General features: G+C 41.3%; 1 protein-coding gene across 1 annotated transcript in view; it reads right to left on the bottom strand.

Moving 5' to 3' along the window:
• Positions 1 to 7,490, bottom strand: part of SLC4A10 (solute carrier family 4 member 10) — a 162,209-nt gene extending 154,719 nt beyond the window's left edge. Inside the window, exon 1 of the mRNA XM_074828972.1 lies at positions 7,365 to 7,490. Coding sequence (XP_074685073.1) covers positions 7,365 to 7,412 — 48 coding nt within the window. The 5' untranslated portion in view covers positions 7,413 to 7,490. The remainder of the gene's footprint in view (positions 1 to 7,364) is intronic.
• Positions 7,491 to 21,631: the final 14,141 nt, after the last annotated feature.

Below are 21,631 nucleotides of genomic sequence, written 5' to 3'. Positions count from 1 at the left end.
CGATAGGACAAGAGGGAATGGCCTCAAGTTGCGTCAGGGAAAGTTTAGACTGGATATTAGGAAGCATTTCTTTACAGAACGGGTTGTTAGGCGTTGGAATGGGCTGCCCAGGGCAGTGGTGGAGTCCCCATCCCTGGAGGTGTTTAAGAGTAGGGTCAACATAGCGCTGAGGGATATGGTGTAGTTGGGAGCTGTCAATGCTAGGTTAATGGTTGGACTAGATGATCTTCAAGGTCTTTTCCAACCTAGCTGATTCTGTGATTCTGACTCTACCTTTATTTCCTATTGATGATTACAACACTATAAACATCCTTAACACCACACAACCACCACAGAGTTTTCAGTGTTTCACTGGGAAAGATTTGACATGAAATCACCTTCTTGCTGATGGCTGCTTACTTCTAAAATAAAACCCTTGTACACATTCATATGTTGAAAAGGAAGTTTACATGTACATATGATCTTCCTCTCCAGAAATGACATGGCATTTTGCTATTGAATTTAATGACAGATTTGCCAGACAAATTACAGTTTAAGTATCTATTTGCTATTTCTGCCAGAATCTAATAGCAAGGTTTGGGTTTTCTTCCATCCTTACATAGTTTCAGTGACTATGAATGTCTCTAGAAAGAATCCAGCACAGTTGTTAGTGACTGATATCTGGAAAAATTCCTCAGAACAGTGGCTTCAGATCAGTTTTTCTTAATTTATAACATTTTGACTACTTTTAATACAAGTTTCCAGAAAAAGGCGCAAAACGATACCAATGTCTCTCCAAAAAGCAACACAAACAGGCAATACTTTTTGGCATTTTGGAGCGTGACCGCTACAAACTGATTGCTCCCAGTGAAACTTATCCTGGAACTTCTTGCAGCCCCACTGCAAGTTGGGCTTTAAAAAGTCAACAGGACTCCACTAAGGCTTAAAAATCTACATTTAAGATTAGCATTTTGCAGATAAAAATTCATAATGTTACATATTTTCTTATGGTTTTAAAACCTGCTTGCAATCACAAAGTTGGATGAACAGTAAGCATATACCTTTTTAATATTCTCTTTGAATGTGTTTATAGTAAATGTAGTAAATTCAAGATTCAGGTGGACTTAATTGAAGGTATCAATGTTTATAATCCAGATAAACTACTCCTTCATGCTCAATTTGCACATAATGTATCATCCATCTATAAAACAGCCTTTCCAAAAAGACAAGGGTGAGCCCTCATCACAGAAGGGTGAGATCTCATGAGGTCTTCTAGTACACCACTCAGCCCTAAAGCAGCAATAACTGTATATGTGTCTTTCCTGTCAGATATTTGTCTTGTTCTTACAGATGGATAATGGAGATTCCACAAACATACTAGACAATTTGTTTCATTGCTTCATTATCCTTAGCATTAGACAGCTTTTCTTAACATCCTTTTCATATAGTCCCATAACCTTTTCTTCTTTTTCTATTCAGTAGGGTTATAAGAAAGAAACAGTCTTTTTTGCAGCAGCAGCGTTTTACATACTAAATGTGTGTCTCCATGGTTGGGCTAAGGAATCCCAGTTTCTTCAAATTTTTTTCTTATTTTTTAGACTCATGCTGATTTTTGTAGTTCTTCTTGAATTGTTCTAGAAGAATTCTTCTTGAATTCTTGAAAGAATTGCTATTCTTTTCTCAAAACACAGCACATAGTACTGTACTAACCAGCTAATACCTTACAAATGCCAAATATTACTTCATGTACCTTGAAGACTTCACTTCTAAATATGCTACTGTGCCTGTTTCTTTGCAGCAAGTTCCTGGTCTGTTTGATTAAAATTGAGAACTTGCAAATCTTGACATATCTTTCACATCTCTACTGAATTCCAAAATCTATTTATAATCAACTTCACAACGTCTTGTAAATAGCTAATTAAACAAAGTGAAAAGGCTCCAGTACATGGACAGGGAAATAGGCGAAGATACGGAAGAATCGGGACTCAAGACCCTGTTTTGCCCCAGCTGTACAAGGGCATGAGCTGGCCTTTCTGCTTCTGTCTTCTTACCCCATGCCATAACCAAATCAATTCTTTTTCTTTTCATACCACAGTCAGCCATGTCCTCAATTCTTCACAACTGCACAAATCTCTTCATACTCTCAATTTTACCCTCATTTCACCCTGCAACTTTTTTCCTCCCCCCAAGACACTTCTTGTTTTCTATTTTTAGCAATTGCCTTTATCATCTATTCCAACTTTCACCTTGCCTATCCTAATCAACAACCTTGTAGAAGCAGGGTGGATTTTAATCATCTTTAAATATGCTAAGGTTATTTTTCATTTCACGAGAATAACTTTTAAACTTTACCAATGCTGAAAATCGTGTTGAACACATTCAGTCCTCCACTAATTTGGACAACATAAAAATGGCATTATTATTGCAAAGGAAGTCACAATGGCACGAATCTTCAAAAGTTTGGGGTTTTTACAATGCAGACCTGAACATATACATTACAGTGTGTTACAGAAATTAAAGGAACGTGCTATGCCTATGGCTGCTTCTTCTCATATCAGATCCACAACTAATTGTTCAAGACGATTTACAGTGGATTAGGTTTTCCTTCACCTGCTTAAATCCTCTCATCCACTGAGGTTGTAAACATTACTTAAGAAGCATTAAAAGATTGCAGTGGAAGTATTTTGGTTCAGAATTGATTCTATATTTTTTCCCAAAGGAAAGGGTAGAAAGGGAAGATGCAATTATTAGCAGAGGAAATTGAAAGTGTATATTTAACAAGTAGAAATTATGGGAAGAACTCAAACCAGACATAGATGCATTAAAGTGGGATGATTTCCATACAGTATTCATACTTCTTCTTATTTTTGCACAAATATGTATCAGCCTGCCAATTATTCTTAAGCAGTAACACCACAGCATACTATATGATCCAGAGAAATCTTTTTAAATCATGACAGTGACAAATATAAGGGGGGGTGGGGGGTGTGTGTGTTAATAAATATGCATCCCTGATTGTTACTTCATTTCATTCTAGCATTTTCCTGGAAAAATATTTCTTTTTTCTTTTCACTCATAACTTGGAATCAGGCAGTAAAAAGGCAATACCCAAAGCAGCAATTCAATCCTAAATTTACACTTATAATTAGGTTTTAGGGTTTCATTTTCAATGGTGCCATTATCTCAGTATCTCAATACTCTTATCTTGAAAATGTAATGCTGCCTCTCTATTTTTCCAAAAGAATCACAACATTCCTGTAGTAGTCTCTATAAACCTGCCTTAACTGTTGCTATAACGCTAAATTTTGGTGAACTGGGAATTAGTACTGTTATACAAACTGTGGGGTCAGGCTCTGCCATCCATTCTCATAATGAGCAATACATTTCATCGGCAAGTCTCGTCGGAGGTCCCACTCAGCATTAACAAAAGCAAAAGAATTTGGCCTGTTAGTGTGAGCAGCTTCCCACACTCACCTGCTACATTAAAAATAGTTACTACCCAAGATCTCGCTATACCATTCTCCCACATATGGAGGCCTAAGTAGTAATAACTGCGTGCCATTTGCAGCAGCAACAAGAGTACTCGATACAAACAATATCTTACCTAGTGCGTACGTATCATACCACAGTGCATGCATATGCATTATATATATCTGCGGACATATATTAGCAGCATCATGCTTTAAGGTCTTGTATCTACCAGATCTTAAAAACAAATAAACAAATAAATAAAAAGAAACAGCCTTTGAATTTTAAGACTGAATGAGGAAGGCAAGAGAATATGAGCTTAGACAGGAAGAGTCAATTTGGCTTTACATACGTGGGGTTTACTGCTGCCTTCAAAAAACACAGGAAAACAAGATGCCAAGCATAAACATAGTTAACAAAAACATCTGCACTTTGTCTGTACATGCTCCTTACATCTGAAATACCAAACTTGTCAGATAACAACTCTGTTTTGAAAGCCAATTTTGACTTGCATACAAGAGAGATCCAGAACAGACAGAAACAAACACTCTATGAGTAACTTTCGCTATGAATACACTGCCTTAAGTGACAATTTGCAAAATAATTTACATGCAATGAGGTATACATGTATATAAAGTAACAATATCTGGTCCTTTGATTAGAAATCAATAAAAGATCTTTGTAGAGAAGATCTGCAGATTGTTTCTCCCATTCTGTAAACAAATGATGACTCCTCAGCAATCTTTCAATTACTCAATCTTTCAATTACTCACAACTATTTTAAAGCACTCTGAATAATCATACTGAAAAAATATACTTGATGAGTGATAAATAAAACATTAGATGATGCAGAAAGCATTTAAGTCTGCATTTTTTTTTACCATATTAGTATACATACTGAACAATAAAAATGAGACTATTTGCATTTTCAAGAGCAGTTTGAACAAAACGTTTCCAGGTGAACAATTTCCCTGTAGAATTCCTGTAGAATTTATTTCTACAATGCTGCGATAGATTTCTAATAATTTTCACAGAAATCTGCCCACACTGCAAAAAAATTGAGAAGCAGTAGCCTACCCGCTAACAAAGCTACTGTCCCTGTCTAAGATCTGTTTCCAAAAGGAGTTTGTGAAAAGAGACTGATAGGGCAAGTATTTAACTCCCCAAAACCACATGCAACAATGTAGTCTAACATTTTGCAAATTTCTAGAGATTGGGGTTTTAAATTAAAAGCTTCTATACTACATCAATAACAACATATGACTAACACTACAATAGATTCCACTTTGTATGGACTGTGGAATTTTGGTGGGAAGTTATACTGAGGCTTCACAATCTCTGAGCACCATTAGAAGATGAAATTAATCAAGGGCTACAATTGGTACCTTTTTACTATAAATAACAAAACATATCATGTGTTACAGTTTCACAAAAAATATATTAAGTCTGTTGCATATACCAAAGCCGTTAGACTAAGCCCTTGAAGGAAACAAGCTCTGCTAGGAGCCTTTTCCTTCCACCCAGAGTCCACCGAACTGGGATGATGCTTGGGAACAGAACTCTATCTGTTTTACAGCTTGCATTCCTGTTCCATTTGTTTCCAGTCAAGATGAGGACTGAGCTCTAAGACAGAAGTACTCTAAAGATATTTCTGTGTTGCAGTGTTACCTCCCAGGGTAACAGAGCTGAAGACATCACCGATTCCTTCTCCTTAAACTCTGCAATGACTCCAGGTACAAGACTCCCACCATGCAAAAGCCATCTCTGCCTTACCACATGCAGGGCTCTAGACATCATCCAGGCTGAGACTGCCAGTGCACATACACACACTTTATTGCTTGACGCACAGAGAAAATGTCACCAGGACAGAGAAATCTCGAAGACTGAAGGAGCTGTGCCTTTACCATTGTTGTCGTTGACCTGCAGAGGCCCTCTCAGAAACGGCAAGAATAAGAGAGGACTGAGGAAGAGGATGTGCCACAATATATATTACACGGAGTATAGAAGTCTCCCTCCTCTACTTGAAGCAAATCCAACGGCTGCTGAACTAGTTAGCTGTAGTAAATGGAGGTAGGAAGCAGGCCACAAACTTAACGAGCAACAGCACTGATGGGGACCTGCAGTTCTGCACACAGGTACTGCACGAAGGGCAGGGCTCAGAGGGAAGGGCTGCAGAGGGAACTGGGGACAATTTTCCCCTCATCAGCACACAAGAAATACTATCTTCTTTGGCCCTCTCAACTACAGCAACAGCCTTTTTTCCGTGCACAGCCCTGGGGGAACAAAACTTAAAGCCAAGCAGCACAAGGCAATCCCGTATGTTACACCTTCTGAAAGCTGACTCCTGACTCCCTGCGCAGTGGCCGTCATGCAAGCAGAGACAACATACATTGACAAAGCAAGACCAGCACATAGGCTAGCGAGGTACGAACAAGAGCGAGACTGCTACTGACTGCAGACTTCCGCGCTGGTGTGAAACACTGAGGACTAAGCCTTCCACAGAATCAGTCATCATGAACTACAGATGGAAACTGGATTTACACTGAATTATCTCTAAGGAAAGGAACAGGGCAGCCAGTCTGCCAGTGAAAAAGACAGGACCTTCTTCTACTCCAGTGTCAGAAACCGCAAGAGCAGCAAGTAATAGGAATTCGGATTAGGATTCATAAAAGGTATCCGGAGAGCAACAGGAAAAACTGTCCCCACCACAAGGAGAAAGGAGATGCCAGAGATAACCTCACACTGTGTAGCAACCTGCCACCTGATTGCAAAATGGACCACGTCAATAGATGATGGGAACGGACCCTATGAAAAACGGGCTTGCCACGGGTGTATCGCATCAACATGCGGCAGCTGAGACTTGTCTCTTTCAAGCTTTGTCAATGTTGTGCAGCTCGTCGTGCTAACACAGAGCTATTCCAGGAGCCAGTGAAGCCTCTGCAGACAGACCTATGTGGTGCGTTCACAGGGATGTGTACGCACAGTCAGATGCTTGTGTATGCACGAGAGACTTCTCCCTGCCCCAGACAGTCTGATTTCCAGTGCAAGGCAGGAACCACCATTCACAAACAGAATCTCAGTATGAGAGCAAGATCAACACCCACACTTACACCTCGTGCGTGTCTGCAAACCCGGTGTTTGGGGGAGGACAGGCAGGAAAGAGGGTCCCCACTGATTAACAGTGTAAAAAGTCCCCCGCCAACTGACCCCTTTCCTACTTGCTGGGGAAACACTGCCCAGCCGTAGCTGTGCAGCCACACCGTGCTGAGAGGCATGGGTGCACCGCGTACCCCCCAGCCGACAATAACCCCACAAATTACCAGCTGCGTGTCTGAGCACAAGAAACTGCGACACCGCGGCACGAAGCAGAGACGGGGATCCGGAGGGAGAGAGACCCTGCCCTGCAAGTGCCAGACCTCAGCAGATGCCTCTGTGGTCTGCAAGCCAGGGAGGGCCTGGGACCCGCAGCGACAGTCCCAGCGCCGGAGCGGGATCCCCACGGAGCAGCCCAGAGGTGCTCGCTCCCCAGCACTGCCCCACCGCCGGGGAGCGGCGGGACAAGGGGGAGCCTGAGAAAGCAGATGTCGGGGACAGGGGGATGCGGAGAGAGGGGGTACCGAGGGGAAGGGGATGCCTGAAGCGGGGGGGGGGCGCGGAGGGCAGGCTGCTCGCCCGGGCGGGACACACGCACACACACCGCTCCATCCCCGAGCGCCCTGGCGCCCAGACACCCCCGCCGCCGCCACATCGCCCGGCACCGGAGCCAGCCAACCTGTTTCCCCGCGCACCGAGAAACCGGCTCCGACCCCCAGCGCCGGCGGGCAGGGAGGCGGCCCCCCGCGCCCCCCTCCCCGGCTGCCTCCCCGCGGGGCGCGTCGCACCCCCCCGCGGCCGGGGCCGCGCTGCAGCAGCCGTACCGTGGGCAGCAGCGGCTCCATCTGCGCCCCTTGGTCCTGGGTCTCCATGCGGCGGCGGGGCCGCGGCGGGGCCGCGGCGGCGCGCCCCCCTCCCCCCCGCCGCCCGCCCGCCCGCCGGGGCGCGCTGCCCGGGCGCTGCGGGAGCCGCTGCCTGCGCTGGGCTCCGCGCGCCGCCGCGCTCCCTCCGCGGATCAGGTGGCGGGGAGGCAGGAAGCGCGCGCCAGTCACATGGCTCCGCGCACCGCCGGCCCCAGCGCGGGGGGAGGCAGGAGCCGGATCCACCTGCGGGATGCGGCCGGATCCTACCGCCGCCGCCGCCCCCCGCCCGGCGGGGCGGACCTGCCCCCTGCGCGGCTGCGCCTGCCAACCGGCGCCCGAGCACGCCGGGGCCGCGAGTTCCTCCACACGGCGCCTTCCCTCCGGCCGGCTCTGCCGGGTCCCCGCGGCCGCAATGGGAGCGGGCTCCCTGTCCCAAGAGCAAGGAGCGGGGAGCGCAGGGACCGGACCCCACCGACCGCCGAGTGACGCTATTGGAAAAAAAAAAAAAAAAAAAAAAAAAAAAGTCCACCACCTTGCGCCAGGCTTCGGCCACCGTCCGCCCCAGGCTGTTGCTTCAGTGCAGTCTTGGGCCAAGGTTCTTTCTGATTTAATCAGCATCAGAAGAGCACTGAAAACCAGTGATCCTCTGCTAGCTCCTGCCAGGCTTTGACCCTTAGACACAGGACAGCACCTTCAAAACAGAGGACTGTTCTGTTCTCCACAAAAATAACCCCACCATCCCCTTTTACCTGCAAGTTCTAAACTCACATCAGATTACCATATCCTTCTGAATACAATTCATTTAATAGGAGTCTTACCCCCTTCTTCACCCAATGTCATCATTCAAGCCTGCTACACATTTAGCTTCTAATCTATCTGGCTCTGCAACTCAGTGGTTACATTCAGCCATACCAAAACCCTAACAAGCTACACAAATAATTGTCGAAGGCCGAATTTGGCTATTCAAGTGAGCATAAGGATAGTTGAGCCCCCATAGTACTTGTATTATTAAGGACACAAGCACAATACTGCCTAGCAAGACAGCTGAATTAGAGAAGTGCTCCTATTCATTACTTCCCAGCACCTCCCCCCAGAAAACATACCCATCCAAACCTCTGTAAGAATCAAAGTTAACAGAGACCTGACTAGGAAAAGTAAGCTAGCAAGTAAACCTGTGTCTCCCTGTTAACACTAATTTCCTTGCTGAAGCAGAAGGCCATCCCCATATTTTGGATATCCTTTGCAATCTAAAAATAGATCAATGAATAGTTTGGCTAAATCTGATTTAATTTCATCTGCCATGAGGCATGTTCTTCAAGTCTCCTAAAGATCTTCCAGGTTGGTTTATTTGTACATCAGCCAAGCGAGACACAGAGCTGGGGAGGTAGTATAAAGAAAAGGGGAGTCAAAGCTGGTTCTTACCAAGAAGAGGGCTATTTTTCTGAGTCGCTACTGAGAATTTGGTCTTTGTGCAAAGTGATACATACGTGTAACGCTGTACAGAAAGACAGACAACACTGTGGTCCACATTCCAGGACAGAAGCCAGATGCATATTTTTATAACATGATTACTGATCTACAGTAATTAACATAGGAGGCCATTCAGGTCACTAGAGGTAAGGCTGTGTCAGCATCTGTGCCGTAAAACCCTATTTGTAGGAGCTTATAATTAAGCTATAAAAGTCATGATGAAGCTGGAAAAGGAATGTGTTTAAAAGTGATTTTCCTTCTTTAAAGAAAAAAGATTTTAAGTGAATACACCACTTGTGAAATCAGGAAGAGCAAAGACCTTCAGTCTACAGGCAGCTATTTCAATGAGCATTACTATAAGCATCCTTAGTCTTCTCTGCCTAAATATCTCAAGCTTGTCCAAGAGCATTTTTTTAGTAAGGTACTGCAATACATCAAGCTCAATGACATGTGAATTTGAATTCTGTTTTCCCTTCTTCAAATTGGCTTCTTTCACTATTGCATCTGATATGAGCCATACTCCCAGGCATGTCCAGCAATCTTCTCTTTTGCATTATTACTGTATTACAGTAGTAATGCCACTTCTGATCCCAAAAGAATCAGCTTTAAAATCATGAGATAGAGCAGGCTTTAGTATCAAGTTTGAACTTTTAGTGCACAACTAGGAGATACTTTCAAGCTTTTGTACATGAAAGCTTAGAGAAAAAAGTAAGAGGAAGTTCTCAAGTCATCAGTAATTTGACAAACTTGATCTTCTTGAGAAGAGCAGGTGTTGTGAAATCACAACATGCAGATACACTTAAGCTTTAAGATATTAAGAATACCTAGGATGCGCTATTGAAATAAATACTTTTGTGATGTATTTATGTCAGACTCTAATTTTGTCTTTATACAGATTTCTAGTGCATTACACAAATGAAATCGCAACGGCTTCTACACTTAGTTTTACAATGACAAAGCTCCTAAAGCAAACTTCAATGGGAAAAAGGGGAAATATTTTTCTTGTTCAGTAATGTTCTGAACTTAGGTCAGAAACTGACCGGATCCCTGCCTGGTGTCATCTTTCAGGAGAAAATAAAAACAGCAAAAGTTGACTTTTATTCTTCTCCTTTCTAACATTGACTCTCACCCCTTTGGCCTGCAGCAAGGCAGTAACTCAGATGTTCTCCTGAATGTCAGTGTTTTAAACCCCACTGAACAGAGGTTTCATTCCTTAAAGTCTGTTCACAAAGGGTATGTTTTATATATATGGGAAAATACATTCAGAGGGCTCAGCCCATTCTCAAAGTACTCTGGAGGTATACAGCGCAGATTTTTGGAGGCATATGGCATATACCTACCTATCCAGGTTTGACATAAAAATGGTCAGGGATGTAAATAATTCCCACTGTCTTGCCCATCACTGACATAGCTCTGTATATATAAAAATAGATGTGTGATAAGATGCAGTTCCAGAATAAAGACCTAAAAATCAGAATTCAAGCTCATGAGAGGTCTTGCAATACTTCTCTTATAATGTCTCTGTAATAAAATTTCTGGGTTTCTACCTAAAGAGTACTCCCTAATTATCAAGAGTGACAGCTACTTCCTCCACCTAAGTCCCAATAAGGTATTCTGATATAATAAGTGATGCTATTTGTATAGGTATATTTTTATATATGCATAAAAGCTGTCACAGAAGCCTAGTATCACTTATTGGCCCAGTACCACTCACATTTTTACTGTCATACCTTTCTGTCAGTTTTCACTTTGTGATGAAAATATAGCTACAATTTAAAAGAAATGCTTTATTTAAACCATTTCTCTGAATACAATTCCTGTTCTAGGAAGACATCCTGGGTGTATTGGCTCTTCTCCCAGTTCAGCCATAAAATATGTCACTCTACCAGGATGGAGGGGAGTGGGAATTGCTACTAAGCAAGAGTGAACTCTTGATTTCCATGTAGTTGTTAGTTACAAAACTGAACATGAGAACTACTTACTTTAAAATATCCCCATAGTAGAAATATGCTTGAAACCTAATTCACTCATTTACATCTATGTCCAATACTCTCACCATGTTCTTAATTCCAAAAAGAACCTGCACTCTGTCAGACCTAACAAGGTTGCCAGTAGATTTTAGCAGCATAGTGAACAATTTCACACGATATTCAAAATCAGAAAGGACTAGTTTGCCCTCTCTTGATTCCTGCCTAAACTCAAGCTTCAAATACACTGCTAAATGAAATGCACGCACAATACATATTAGTTTGAATGATTATATTGTACACATATATCATAAAAATATTTCTTTAATGAAGGGAAAACTTTTTTTCAAGCTTGTTACAGGTACTTCTATTTCAAGTAAAATTGCAAATTAATTTCTAAGCTTCAGGGGGCAAAGAAATCACTACCAAGCAGCCAAAATCCTCTTCATTCTAGTTTTGTCTTATTGATCATACAAGATGAAATAGTAATGGGTGGACCTCTCAAACTGCATTTCATGCTAATAAAAAAAAAAAAGTGAACTACCTTAAGATATCAAAAGGAACATCCCATCAATACAATCTATTCCTAAGAAAAATTTTTCCCTGTAATTAGAGAAACTATTCTGACAAGAAGGTAACAAAGGGGAGGGAAAAAAAACCAATTCTGGCAACAGTTTTCCCTCTCTCCATTCTTCCTCCCTATCTGAAAATAAATAACCATCTGGATCATTGTACTGCCTTTGTGACAGGTGGTACTCAGTTATGTTTCTCATTTCATTGGAAAGCGGTAACGGCTCTTTCTTTTGCTAATATACTCTCTCTGAAATTATTTCACTCTAAGTTAATTCATTTGAAATATGATCCAAAAAGGTTCAGTGCTGATTGGAATGTATTCTTCAATTGCAACATAATCTTTTTTTTTTTCCATTGGCATCAGAACTGGAAAAAAGTATTCTAATAATTGTCTCGCTAATATAACTTCTCACATTCTTCAGCCAAAAAAAGTAATGCCAATGAAATATGTCTGTGTCCACAAGCTCAGTCCTACAAATCCTGTAACACAGTGAGACAATCTGTGTTGGTAAAGAGCACCAAATATTTGTTACTTCCTTAATTTTCCCCAAAATGGATCACATACCAAAGGTTATTAATTTTACAGTATTCTGATTCTAAGCTGGAACTTTGATTTTTGCTATTTGCTAAGTTAATATTAGAGAATACTATTTTAAAATCTAAGATAAAATTAAGAGGCGTTAAAGACTCTTTACCTAAATGCATTGAGTTTGCACGGCCAGGTTTTGGTAGCGGGGTGGCTACAGGGTTGGCTTCTGTGAGAAGCTGCTAGAAGCTTCCCCTATGTCCAACAGAGCCAAGGCCAGCCGGCTCCAAGGTGGACCCACCGCTGGCCAAGGCCAAGCCCATCAGTGACAGTGGTAGCACCTCTGGGATAGCATATTTAAGAAGGGGAAAAAAGCCCTGCACAACAGCAACTGCAGCCAGAGAGAGGAGTGAGAATCTGTGGGAGGAACAACTCTGCAGACACCAAGGGCAGTAAAGAAGGAGGGAGAGGAGGTGCTCCAGGTGCTGAAGCAGAGATTCCCCTGCAGCCCATGGTGGAGAAGACCATGGTGAGGCAGGCTGTCCCCTGCAGCCCATGGAGGTTAACAGGGGAGCAGATCTCCACCTGCAGCCCAGGGAGGACCCCACATTGGAGCAGGTGGATGACCGAAGGAGGCTGTGACCCCATGAGAAGCCCACACTGGAGCAGGCTCCTGGCAGGACCTGTAGACCCATGGAGAAAGGAGTCCACACTGGATCAGGTTTGCTGGCAGGACTTGTGACCCTGTGGGGGCCCATGCTGGAGCATCCTGTTCCTGAAGGACTGCACCCCGTGGGAAGGACCCATGTTGGAGAAGTCCATGGAGAACTGTCTCCCACAGGAGGGACCCCATACTAGAGCAGGGAAAGAGTGTGAGGAGTCCTGCCCCTGAGGAGAAGGGAGCCATAGAAACGTGTGACAAACTGACCACAATCCCTGCTCCCCATCCTGCACCACTGGGGGGAGGAGGTAGAGAAAAATGAAATAATACATAATATTAGCTTGCTCATTATTAAGATAACTACCTTTTCTAGGCATATTTTTCAAGTGAAAGAAATTTCTCAGACATATCATCCATTTAATCTGACTTTCTAAATAAAATATGTTGAATCAGGCCCTGATTAGTCACTGACCTAAATAATGCTTATTTGAAAACCTGCAAGGGAGGAATAATACACTTTCTTGCTCAGTTATTCTAACAGCAAACTGTAACTAAACATATAACTTACAGATGTAAGACAACATTAGTCTAGACTGAGCTTCAAGCCCTTGTATCTTGCTACATGTCTTATTTCTAGGCTAAGAAGTCATCTACCATTAGGAACATTTTCCTTATATAGGCAGGTACTGTGTTAATACTTCTCTTCCTTTATGGTGCTTCTAATTCCTTACCACAAGAGAACACTTAGCACCATTGCCATGGCTCCTCTGACCAATTCCAATTTGGACAGAACCACAATATTCCAAAACTTGGTTTAAAAATGTAGCATTCAGAAGCCAGACTATATGCCTTTGACCTCTGGATCATCCCCTGTTTTCCACAGCATGAAAGATGATTGTTCCCACAAGCATTGTACCACAAGGAGAGTTCCTAACAGGGGCTTCTACAGGGTCAGATAATGGTTATTGGGAAAGATGGATGAGGCTGGCTGTGGTTTTATTTGTTTGCAATACTTCAAATTTGCAAATACATACTAAAGTAAATATTATGAAGTGCATGTACCTACTTTCACCTTTTAAATCCTAATCATACCCTTTGTCTGTCACTTGCCTTAGACTATAAGCACTTCAGCAGGTGGTCTGTCAGCCTCTGTAACAGACCACACTGATCGCACGGCCTTACTGTGATTGAGCAAAAGGCACAAAACTTCAACCAGAAGCTTTTCCACAGGTATTCATGTATCTATAAGAAGAACTATGCCTTGAGATGTGTACAATTTATGAACAGTAATGTTTAGCACACATATCTAAGACACCAAAGCTGTCTGTGTTAATCCCAGAAACAGAAGCACTAAGCCATGAGAACTAGACCCATCCGCACCCAAGCCACATGGGTCCTTGAAGCAGTGCAGAGTTTGCATGGTGTCAGGCCTGAGCTGTTAGATGCGAAGAGGGAATTTACACAGATATTTGGCTTTGTTTCACCCAGTTAGAAAGTTGAGATTGCATTTGAAAGGAATACCAGAACAGTATTTAGTTAATGGGGTGTCATAGTCATCGGCCCTGCAGGGAATCTCAGGTATGGACCTTCTCACCCTTCCCTAACACATACACCTAGATGACTTCCTTCCTTTGACTTAGCATGGTCCCCGGCCAGGGTGGCCACTATTTGCTTCAAAATCAGATTAGCATGGAATTAACAATGAGATTCACACCAAAGGCACAGTTAATAGCTTCTATACACAAGAGCAAACTCTGGATTTCCACAGAGTTTCAGCAAAAAAGGTACCCAAATTAACTGTTGCAGTTGGGATCTGATTCTCAAAAACTCATCAGACATTCAGAGCTAGGCTTTCATAGTTACAAAACTGAATAAAAGAACTGCCTACACATTTTAAAGTGTCTCCATAGTAGAAATGTTTGAATTCTGCCTAGTTCAGTTGTTTATGTCTCTCCGATGCTTTCTCCACGTTCATAATTCAAAAACCAAAATGCACTCAAAAGGTTGCCAGCAGATTTTAGGGGCAGAGTGAAGAATTTCACACAATATTCAAAACCAAACAATGAAAGAACTAGGATTAGTTGAAGTTTATCAGAAAAATATTCCTTTAATAAAGGGAAACCTTTAAAAGATGGTTTATTTGCAACCTTTTACTGGTATTTGTATTTCAAGTAAAACTGCAGATTAATTTCCAAGCTTCAGGAACAAGAAAACAATGAAAGAAAATATTTCTGTAAAATGTACTTACCTTGATGTAAACCCAGAGAAGCCTAACAATACCAAACAATACCAAAGTCTTAACTCTATGGAGTTCATGGAAATTCTGCTATCAACTTCTGTGGCAGTAAGATCTCACCTGAAAACCTTTTTTTTAAGTCTGTATTGATTACATGTTTCCTGTTACATTTTTAAAAATAAAAAAGTATGTTGCATGCTTTTGTACAGAAAACAAGTAGAGCCTGAATTGTTTTCTGTTTCCTTGCAATGTTGATGAACTGACCAAACTCACGTTTAATCAAAAGGCTGATGGCATAAAGCTTTTGTAGCCTGGTCATATATTAAGGAAGGTACTTCACCCAGGTGTAGATGATTAGACTGAAACTCAGGAAACCTGTGTTTTATTTCTGACTATGCCATTGATGAGCTCAGAACTTCATGTACTAATACGTTAGTAACTATTCTCTTTAAAGAGAAATACTTTTCACTTGAGCTTTTAAATTCTGCAAAGAGAACAAATTCACCCATGTTCCCCAATAGTCAGGTAGTTAGGACACAGAAAGCAAAATCGTTACTGAATTACTGGCCTCACAGAAGTCAATGAAAACAATTCCTTGGTTTTGTAAGAATTTCACGGCATTAATTTTCCCTTAGAAGACTACACAGTATGTGGTAGAGCCCTGTTTCATTATGTTTGATAACAATAACAATAATATAAAAACATATTGAGGATCCCAATACACAACTGTTAGTGATATATATTCTGTAAACTGCAACTGTAAGTCACTACATTTGTCATAAAGCTCAGAACTAAACCAAGCATGTTGAGCCTAGCCAGCCTGACTGCCATCCATAATGAAATTGCTGTATTTGTGTGCAAGGGAAGGGCAAGCACTGGCATCTACCTTGACATTCTCAAGGTTTCAAATGCAGTCCCCCCACAGCATCCTTGCAGAGAAACTGGAGAGGTATGAACTGAATAGGTAAACCACAAAGGCAGTGAGAAACTGGATGGGCCTTTTGACTCAAAGTCTAGGGGTCAATGGTTCAAAATCTAACTGCAGCCAGCTACAAGTGGTGCCCATTTCCAGTCAGTCAGTTTTGGGGCTGATCCTGTCTCACGCCTCAAGTGATTAACATCGACGACCCACATGACGGGACAGAACAAGCCCTCCTGAAGCCCATGGAGAGGCATCCAGCTGGGGCAAGTGGCTGATACACTGGAGGACCAGGCAGCCATTCATGAAGATCTCAGCAAACTGGAGGAGTGGGCTGACAGAAACCTCATGGAGTCTAACAATGCAGAGTCCTGTACCTTGGATGGGTCAACAATATGGGCTGAATTAACAAGATCACAGCCAGCAGGTACAGAGATGTGATTATTCCCCTCTGCTCAGTACTCACAAAGCCACATCTGAAATAACATGGCTCTGGTTTTGGGCCCCCAGTACACAGAGGAGGATCAACAAACTGGAGTCTGTTCAAATTATATACTTACAGCATTGACAGCTTAAATTTCCATGGGCAGTCTAGACTATTTTATAGTTTATAGAGAGAAAAAGGCATTTCTCAGCTATAATTCATCTCACCCTAAGGTAAACATTTAAGGTGAATCATGATGTAGGAATACCTGTTCCTCTCCAATGACTTCAAAAGGATTTAACACAAATTGCTCAGATACCAATAGCCACATTTGACACATCTAATGCTCTCAGAGTAACCCCACAAGGTGCCTTGCATTACACCTAAAAAAAGAGAGATCGTTTACAGAGTAAATATCAGCATAAGGTCTGAACTCCACTTTTTGTCCAATTTTTGACCACAGCTAAACACACAAACCACAGAACTGAGCTCAAAACTTTTGCTTGGGAAAAGAAGCAAAAAAGAAGCTCAAATACAATTGTACTTTCCTCATAAGATAAACATAAGATTAAAACTCCAGGTATAAATAGAAAAGTAAGAAGTACTAATTTAGCAATATTACAGGAATTACTTTTGTAACATTAAACACATAGATAAAATGATTTGTACAAACTCTTACCAGAGCAGTAGAGAACTCTGATAAGAGTTCTCGAAAAATCTTATCTGCATGTCTGTGGATCTCTAAGACAGTGAGTGTGAGGTTTCTGTATCTCATCTATTTATAGGGTCTTTAAGCCCATTAAGAGATTTAAAAAAAAGACACACAAGCCATTTAGTACGTGTAATCTCTTTGCCATTTCTGCAAATACCACGTTATTTGTAGGTTTGTAAGTGTAAGGACACAGATTAAATCAACTCCCTAAACATTGCATTATGCCCAGCAATGACTGTATTAGTGCTCTAGTCTGAGGAATCATGGCCTGTTCCTAAAAAACAGAGCCAATGCATTGTCACAGGTAAATTAAGTTACCACCTGCCGGCAGGACCAGAAGCTGCCAGAGCTTCCAGAATTCCTCTAATACTCTCACACTGCACACATGAAAACACATTACAGTGAAAGTGTGAGGTTGTCAGGATCATCTGAAGCATCAAACAAATATAACACTGACCAAACTGCACTGCTGGAAACATACCTTGGGGCACTAGTGATGCTGGCATCAGGTTTCGTGTCTTGAAAACAGTGATGGACTGATTAAAACCTCGACCAAAATTATGTCATAAACTGTGCTCAACATCTCAAACAACCTAGACTGTGGGACAGTAATGTCTAAACTGTCTAAAGGACCAAAGACTGCTTCTCATCTCTCGTGGTTCCCACTCTGACATATCCATATCAAAACAAGACCATTGCACCATTTGTCCTCCAGTGCCCTGGTTCCCACAAAGAGGAAACTATGACATGAGGAAGCTGTAGCATGCTGCAGCCAAGACAAGTGGGACACCAAGAGCACAGGGCTTGTTCCAGGTACCCCATGAAGCACTCAAAACAGAGAGACTGGAAAGCACATGGATGCCAGAGCTTTCTCATGAGAACAAATCACACTGCCCTACCCCAAGAACCAACAGCCATCAGGATAATGCTACAGGTATCAGCTATAAGATACTCACATCTCAGATGTCTGGCATTATGCCTGGACCACTTTTGTAAAATGTAAATTTTGCTTGAATTTTGCTGCCTCTTGCTAGATCTAGTGAAAAGATTACAAGTTCAGAAGTATATCCATTTTCTCCCACCACACTACAAGAGGTGTTTCCTCTCCATACTGACTTAAGTTTCTCTCACATCCTCAGGCCAAGCTACAACTACACAACTGGAATAAGTTAGGTCTCTTGAATTATATTCAGAGTTGGCAGGAGGTTAACCTGTTTAGAGGAAAGAGCACTTTTTTGCATGTCAATGCTCCTAGCATTGAAGATAATTTATAATTTATTATATTTCTTGGTATTATTTCAGAGAATATATTTCTATAGTTGCAGCACACACATTCATATCTGAGCTATGATAATACCAGCAGTGGGACTGTGGTATCACCAAGTACACTGCAAGTTTGTTTAATAGCTGTCCTCCTCTGGAGGAATTGGTAGTATTGGAAGTCTAACTTCCATTTGCTTAATAAGGACTATGACAGCCTAATAGATGTAAGATATGCTGAGCATAACCGAGGAGCACCTCCCTGTATGATTTTTCATGATACTTTATATTTTGAGATCATTCAAATGGAAAAAACAAAATTAAGATCACACCTTTGCATTTTGGTATGATTCCATAGGTCATCTTCAAAAACTTAAAAAATTACTGAAAGGGGGTTTAACAAATTCAGCATGGAAACTTTGTCATTTCTCCATGATGATATTTAGTTATTTAGATATTTAGATATTTATTTAGTATTTAAATACTAAATTTTGATAACAAAATTTAAACATATTTTCTAATAAGAAAAATGGAAAAAGCCTGTATCTCAAAGGGAAATCTAGCCCAAGATACCCTTGTGAGTATTCACAAGTGTATGTCACAAGTTCTGCCATTTCTTTTTAGGTCACAGAGAAACCCTCAGGTGAGAGGAGTACATTTTCACTTTAGCTCATCGTTGCTGTTTGTCCAAATCACAAGGCTACCATCAATCAGAGAGGAATATCATTTAATGCCTAGAGATAGTAAAAAACAATTTAATGAAAGACATTTTTCTCTTCCTTGTGAAACATCTGTAATAAATTATTCATTTTCCAGGCAGAACTATTCAGGAATGACAATGTATCACCAGGCTGGTTTAAATATGAGAAGACGGTTCACACTGTAGAACAGTCAATACCTGTTTGAGGATATTAAATAGAAGGAAGGTAAAGAAGATTCTCCAACTACTAACAAATTTGCAGAATTTGCTGTCAGGAAAGAAAGAATTCAGTATCCAAATTTCATCTGTAGAAAGAGCATGAAGAACCTGTGAGACACAAGGGATACTGCCACCATCTATGGTCATTTAAAACAATCATGATTACATCATAAGTACATCTTCTCCAAATTTATGAAACATATTTTGCACAGCTTCTGGTAACTATGCAATGCCACAAGCCTTAGAGCACAGAGCCCTTGGAGTCATGTGAAAAGACAATTCTACATTTGTCTGAAACTCCATACACTGGTGAATTATCTGAAGCATGACACACAGAGCTACAAGAACATATTAGTTGTGTAAGCACAGATGGAGGCCTGACGAGTTCATCAGAACACTTGACATAAGGGTCCCTGCAGTAACTCTGATCTGCCGCTGCAGAAGCAGCACATATCAAAAATATTCCCCATTTTGAATAGGAACTCAATAACAGTCATGCCATAAGAACATATGAGTAAGTTTTTCCATCATATATACCTGATCCTGAAACTTTATCTAGGGAGTAACATTAAAATAGGAATCTTGTCTGACATCCCTCTAAGACCCAGATTCCATGTTTAACATGGTCCATACAACCAAGATCTTTGTTATATTTATTTATTTTTATATATATAGTTCTCTCATTCCCGCAAAACACAACAAAAATATACAATCTTTGCGGTGTATGAATGCAAGACATCAAGTTAGTAACTGTTCTTCTTCCATGGCATTATTATGGGATGTTTACAACAGAAAATACATTGGTCACTGGTTCTGCTTCTGCTACTTGCTAGCTAGATACTGCAGAAGAGGTGGTCTACTTGCAGAAGGCCCTTTCCATACTGCTGAACAGGGTTCAGATATGGGAAATGAGCATAAGTCTTATCAAAATTATGAAGTCTCTCCTTCCCATATCTCAAATACAGAGCCAATGAGAAAGTTAATGCAAACCGCAGAGTTGAAAGACCCTGCAGTAGATTAAAGTTGATTTACCATTCTCTGATAAAAATCACAGTAGCCCTTTATAATTACAATTCCATCTTAAGCTGTACTTGGACATGAAGTTAAGGTTTTTCCCCTCTAAGTGTAGGTAGATCATTATGGAAACTGTTAACTTTCCCAGGTGATGCCAGACCTTGTCCAGCTGGCTCAGTTTCACTTAACTGGAAGAAGTTCTTACCTTCTCCTGGTGTGAAGAAGCAAAGCAGTGCCATAGTGCGTAGATGAAAGGTGGCAAAAAGTAATGCGTGCCACTAATCCTCCCCCCACCCACTTAAAATCCTTCTGTACCTGACAACCATCTGCCAGCTGTGAAGAGAAATAAGGTACTACTCCGATTAGTAATGCACAATCTGATTAGTGACTAAATAAATAGGGCATGCCACTTGTATCCACAATTCAACAACTGAAGTAAATTTGATCAAGTAAGAAAACCAGTAAGATGCTGATGTTACCATGTGTCCTGTCACTCTCCAGAAAGGATTAAAAGCCAAAGCCCATTCTATGGGAAACTCAGAAATTAGATGTTTCAACTGCTGCAGCATCACAGGGAAAGATGGAAAATAAGTAAGGAGAGGAATGGAAACAATTTTTATAGTTAGCTTCATTTAGCTGATGTGTTTGCTGCATCTAAGTCAGGCTTTGAAACAGGACCACCACAGTATGCCTGAAATTGGTGGTTTTCCCCGGAGTTTCACTGTTAAGCACACACTACAGCTACGCCTCCAGCATTTCAGGTCAGAGCCCGGAGTACAGTCTCATCCTCAGTATGATGAACAAGGGCAACATGCCAAATCTGGCCCAGACTTGGGCTCCAGTAAAAACTGTCAAACAGAGCACAGCTGTCTAAAGTCAAGTTCCAGGTGTTTTGTTCAAGTGTGATGTTCTTGAACTCTTAAGAAAACTGTATGTAACATTTATGTCATGAACTAGTCACAAAAACAGTGTTTCTACAACAAAAGCAGGAGCTATTTTTTCAGAGGAAGCTTAAAAGCCTTTGATCAAACTGTACCTTTTGAATAAGTAGGAGCTGGGTCTCAACTAACTTTAAATTGTACAAAATTTCACCAGAACAACGTGGTATTGCAAAATATGAATTACTGCCAACAAATAATTTTTAGAAACAACATCAAGGTTGTTCAATAGCATTTAAAGCATTGGGCATTTCTCCACACCTTCCCTGAGCTAAATGAACTGAGAAATTTTTTTGAACTTCACATTGATATAAGACTTCTAGAAAAATGGCTTGCTTTTAATATATTGAACCTGCTTGAAGCTAAGAATTAAAGTCAATTTTTTTTAAAAAAAAAAAAAAGTCAATATCCTGGTCAAAAAAATTCTTTGATGGTTTCAGAATGATCCCTAGCAAAACTTAAGATAAATTCCTCCTCAAAAATAACTGGAGAGGCAACAATCCAAGATATGTAATGCCTGTTGCAGGTTTGCATCTATAAAACCTCTCTTCCCAGCCATACAACAACCCTCTCATACATTACCTAGTCGTTTGCATCCTCCTGATTTAA

Source organism: Strix aluco, chromosome 6 (assembly GCF_031877795.1).
Source record: "Strix aluco isolate bStrAlu1 chromosome 6, bStrAlu1.hap1, whole genome shotgun sequence".
Classification (NCBI taxonomy): domain Eukaryota; kingdom Metazoa; phylum Chordata; class Aves; order Strigiformes; family Strigidae; genus Strix; species Strix aluco.
This window is presented reverse-complemented; position numbering and strand designations above follow the sequence as displayed.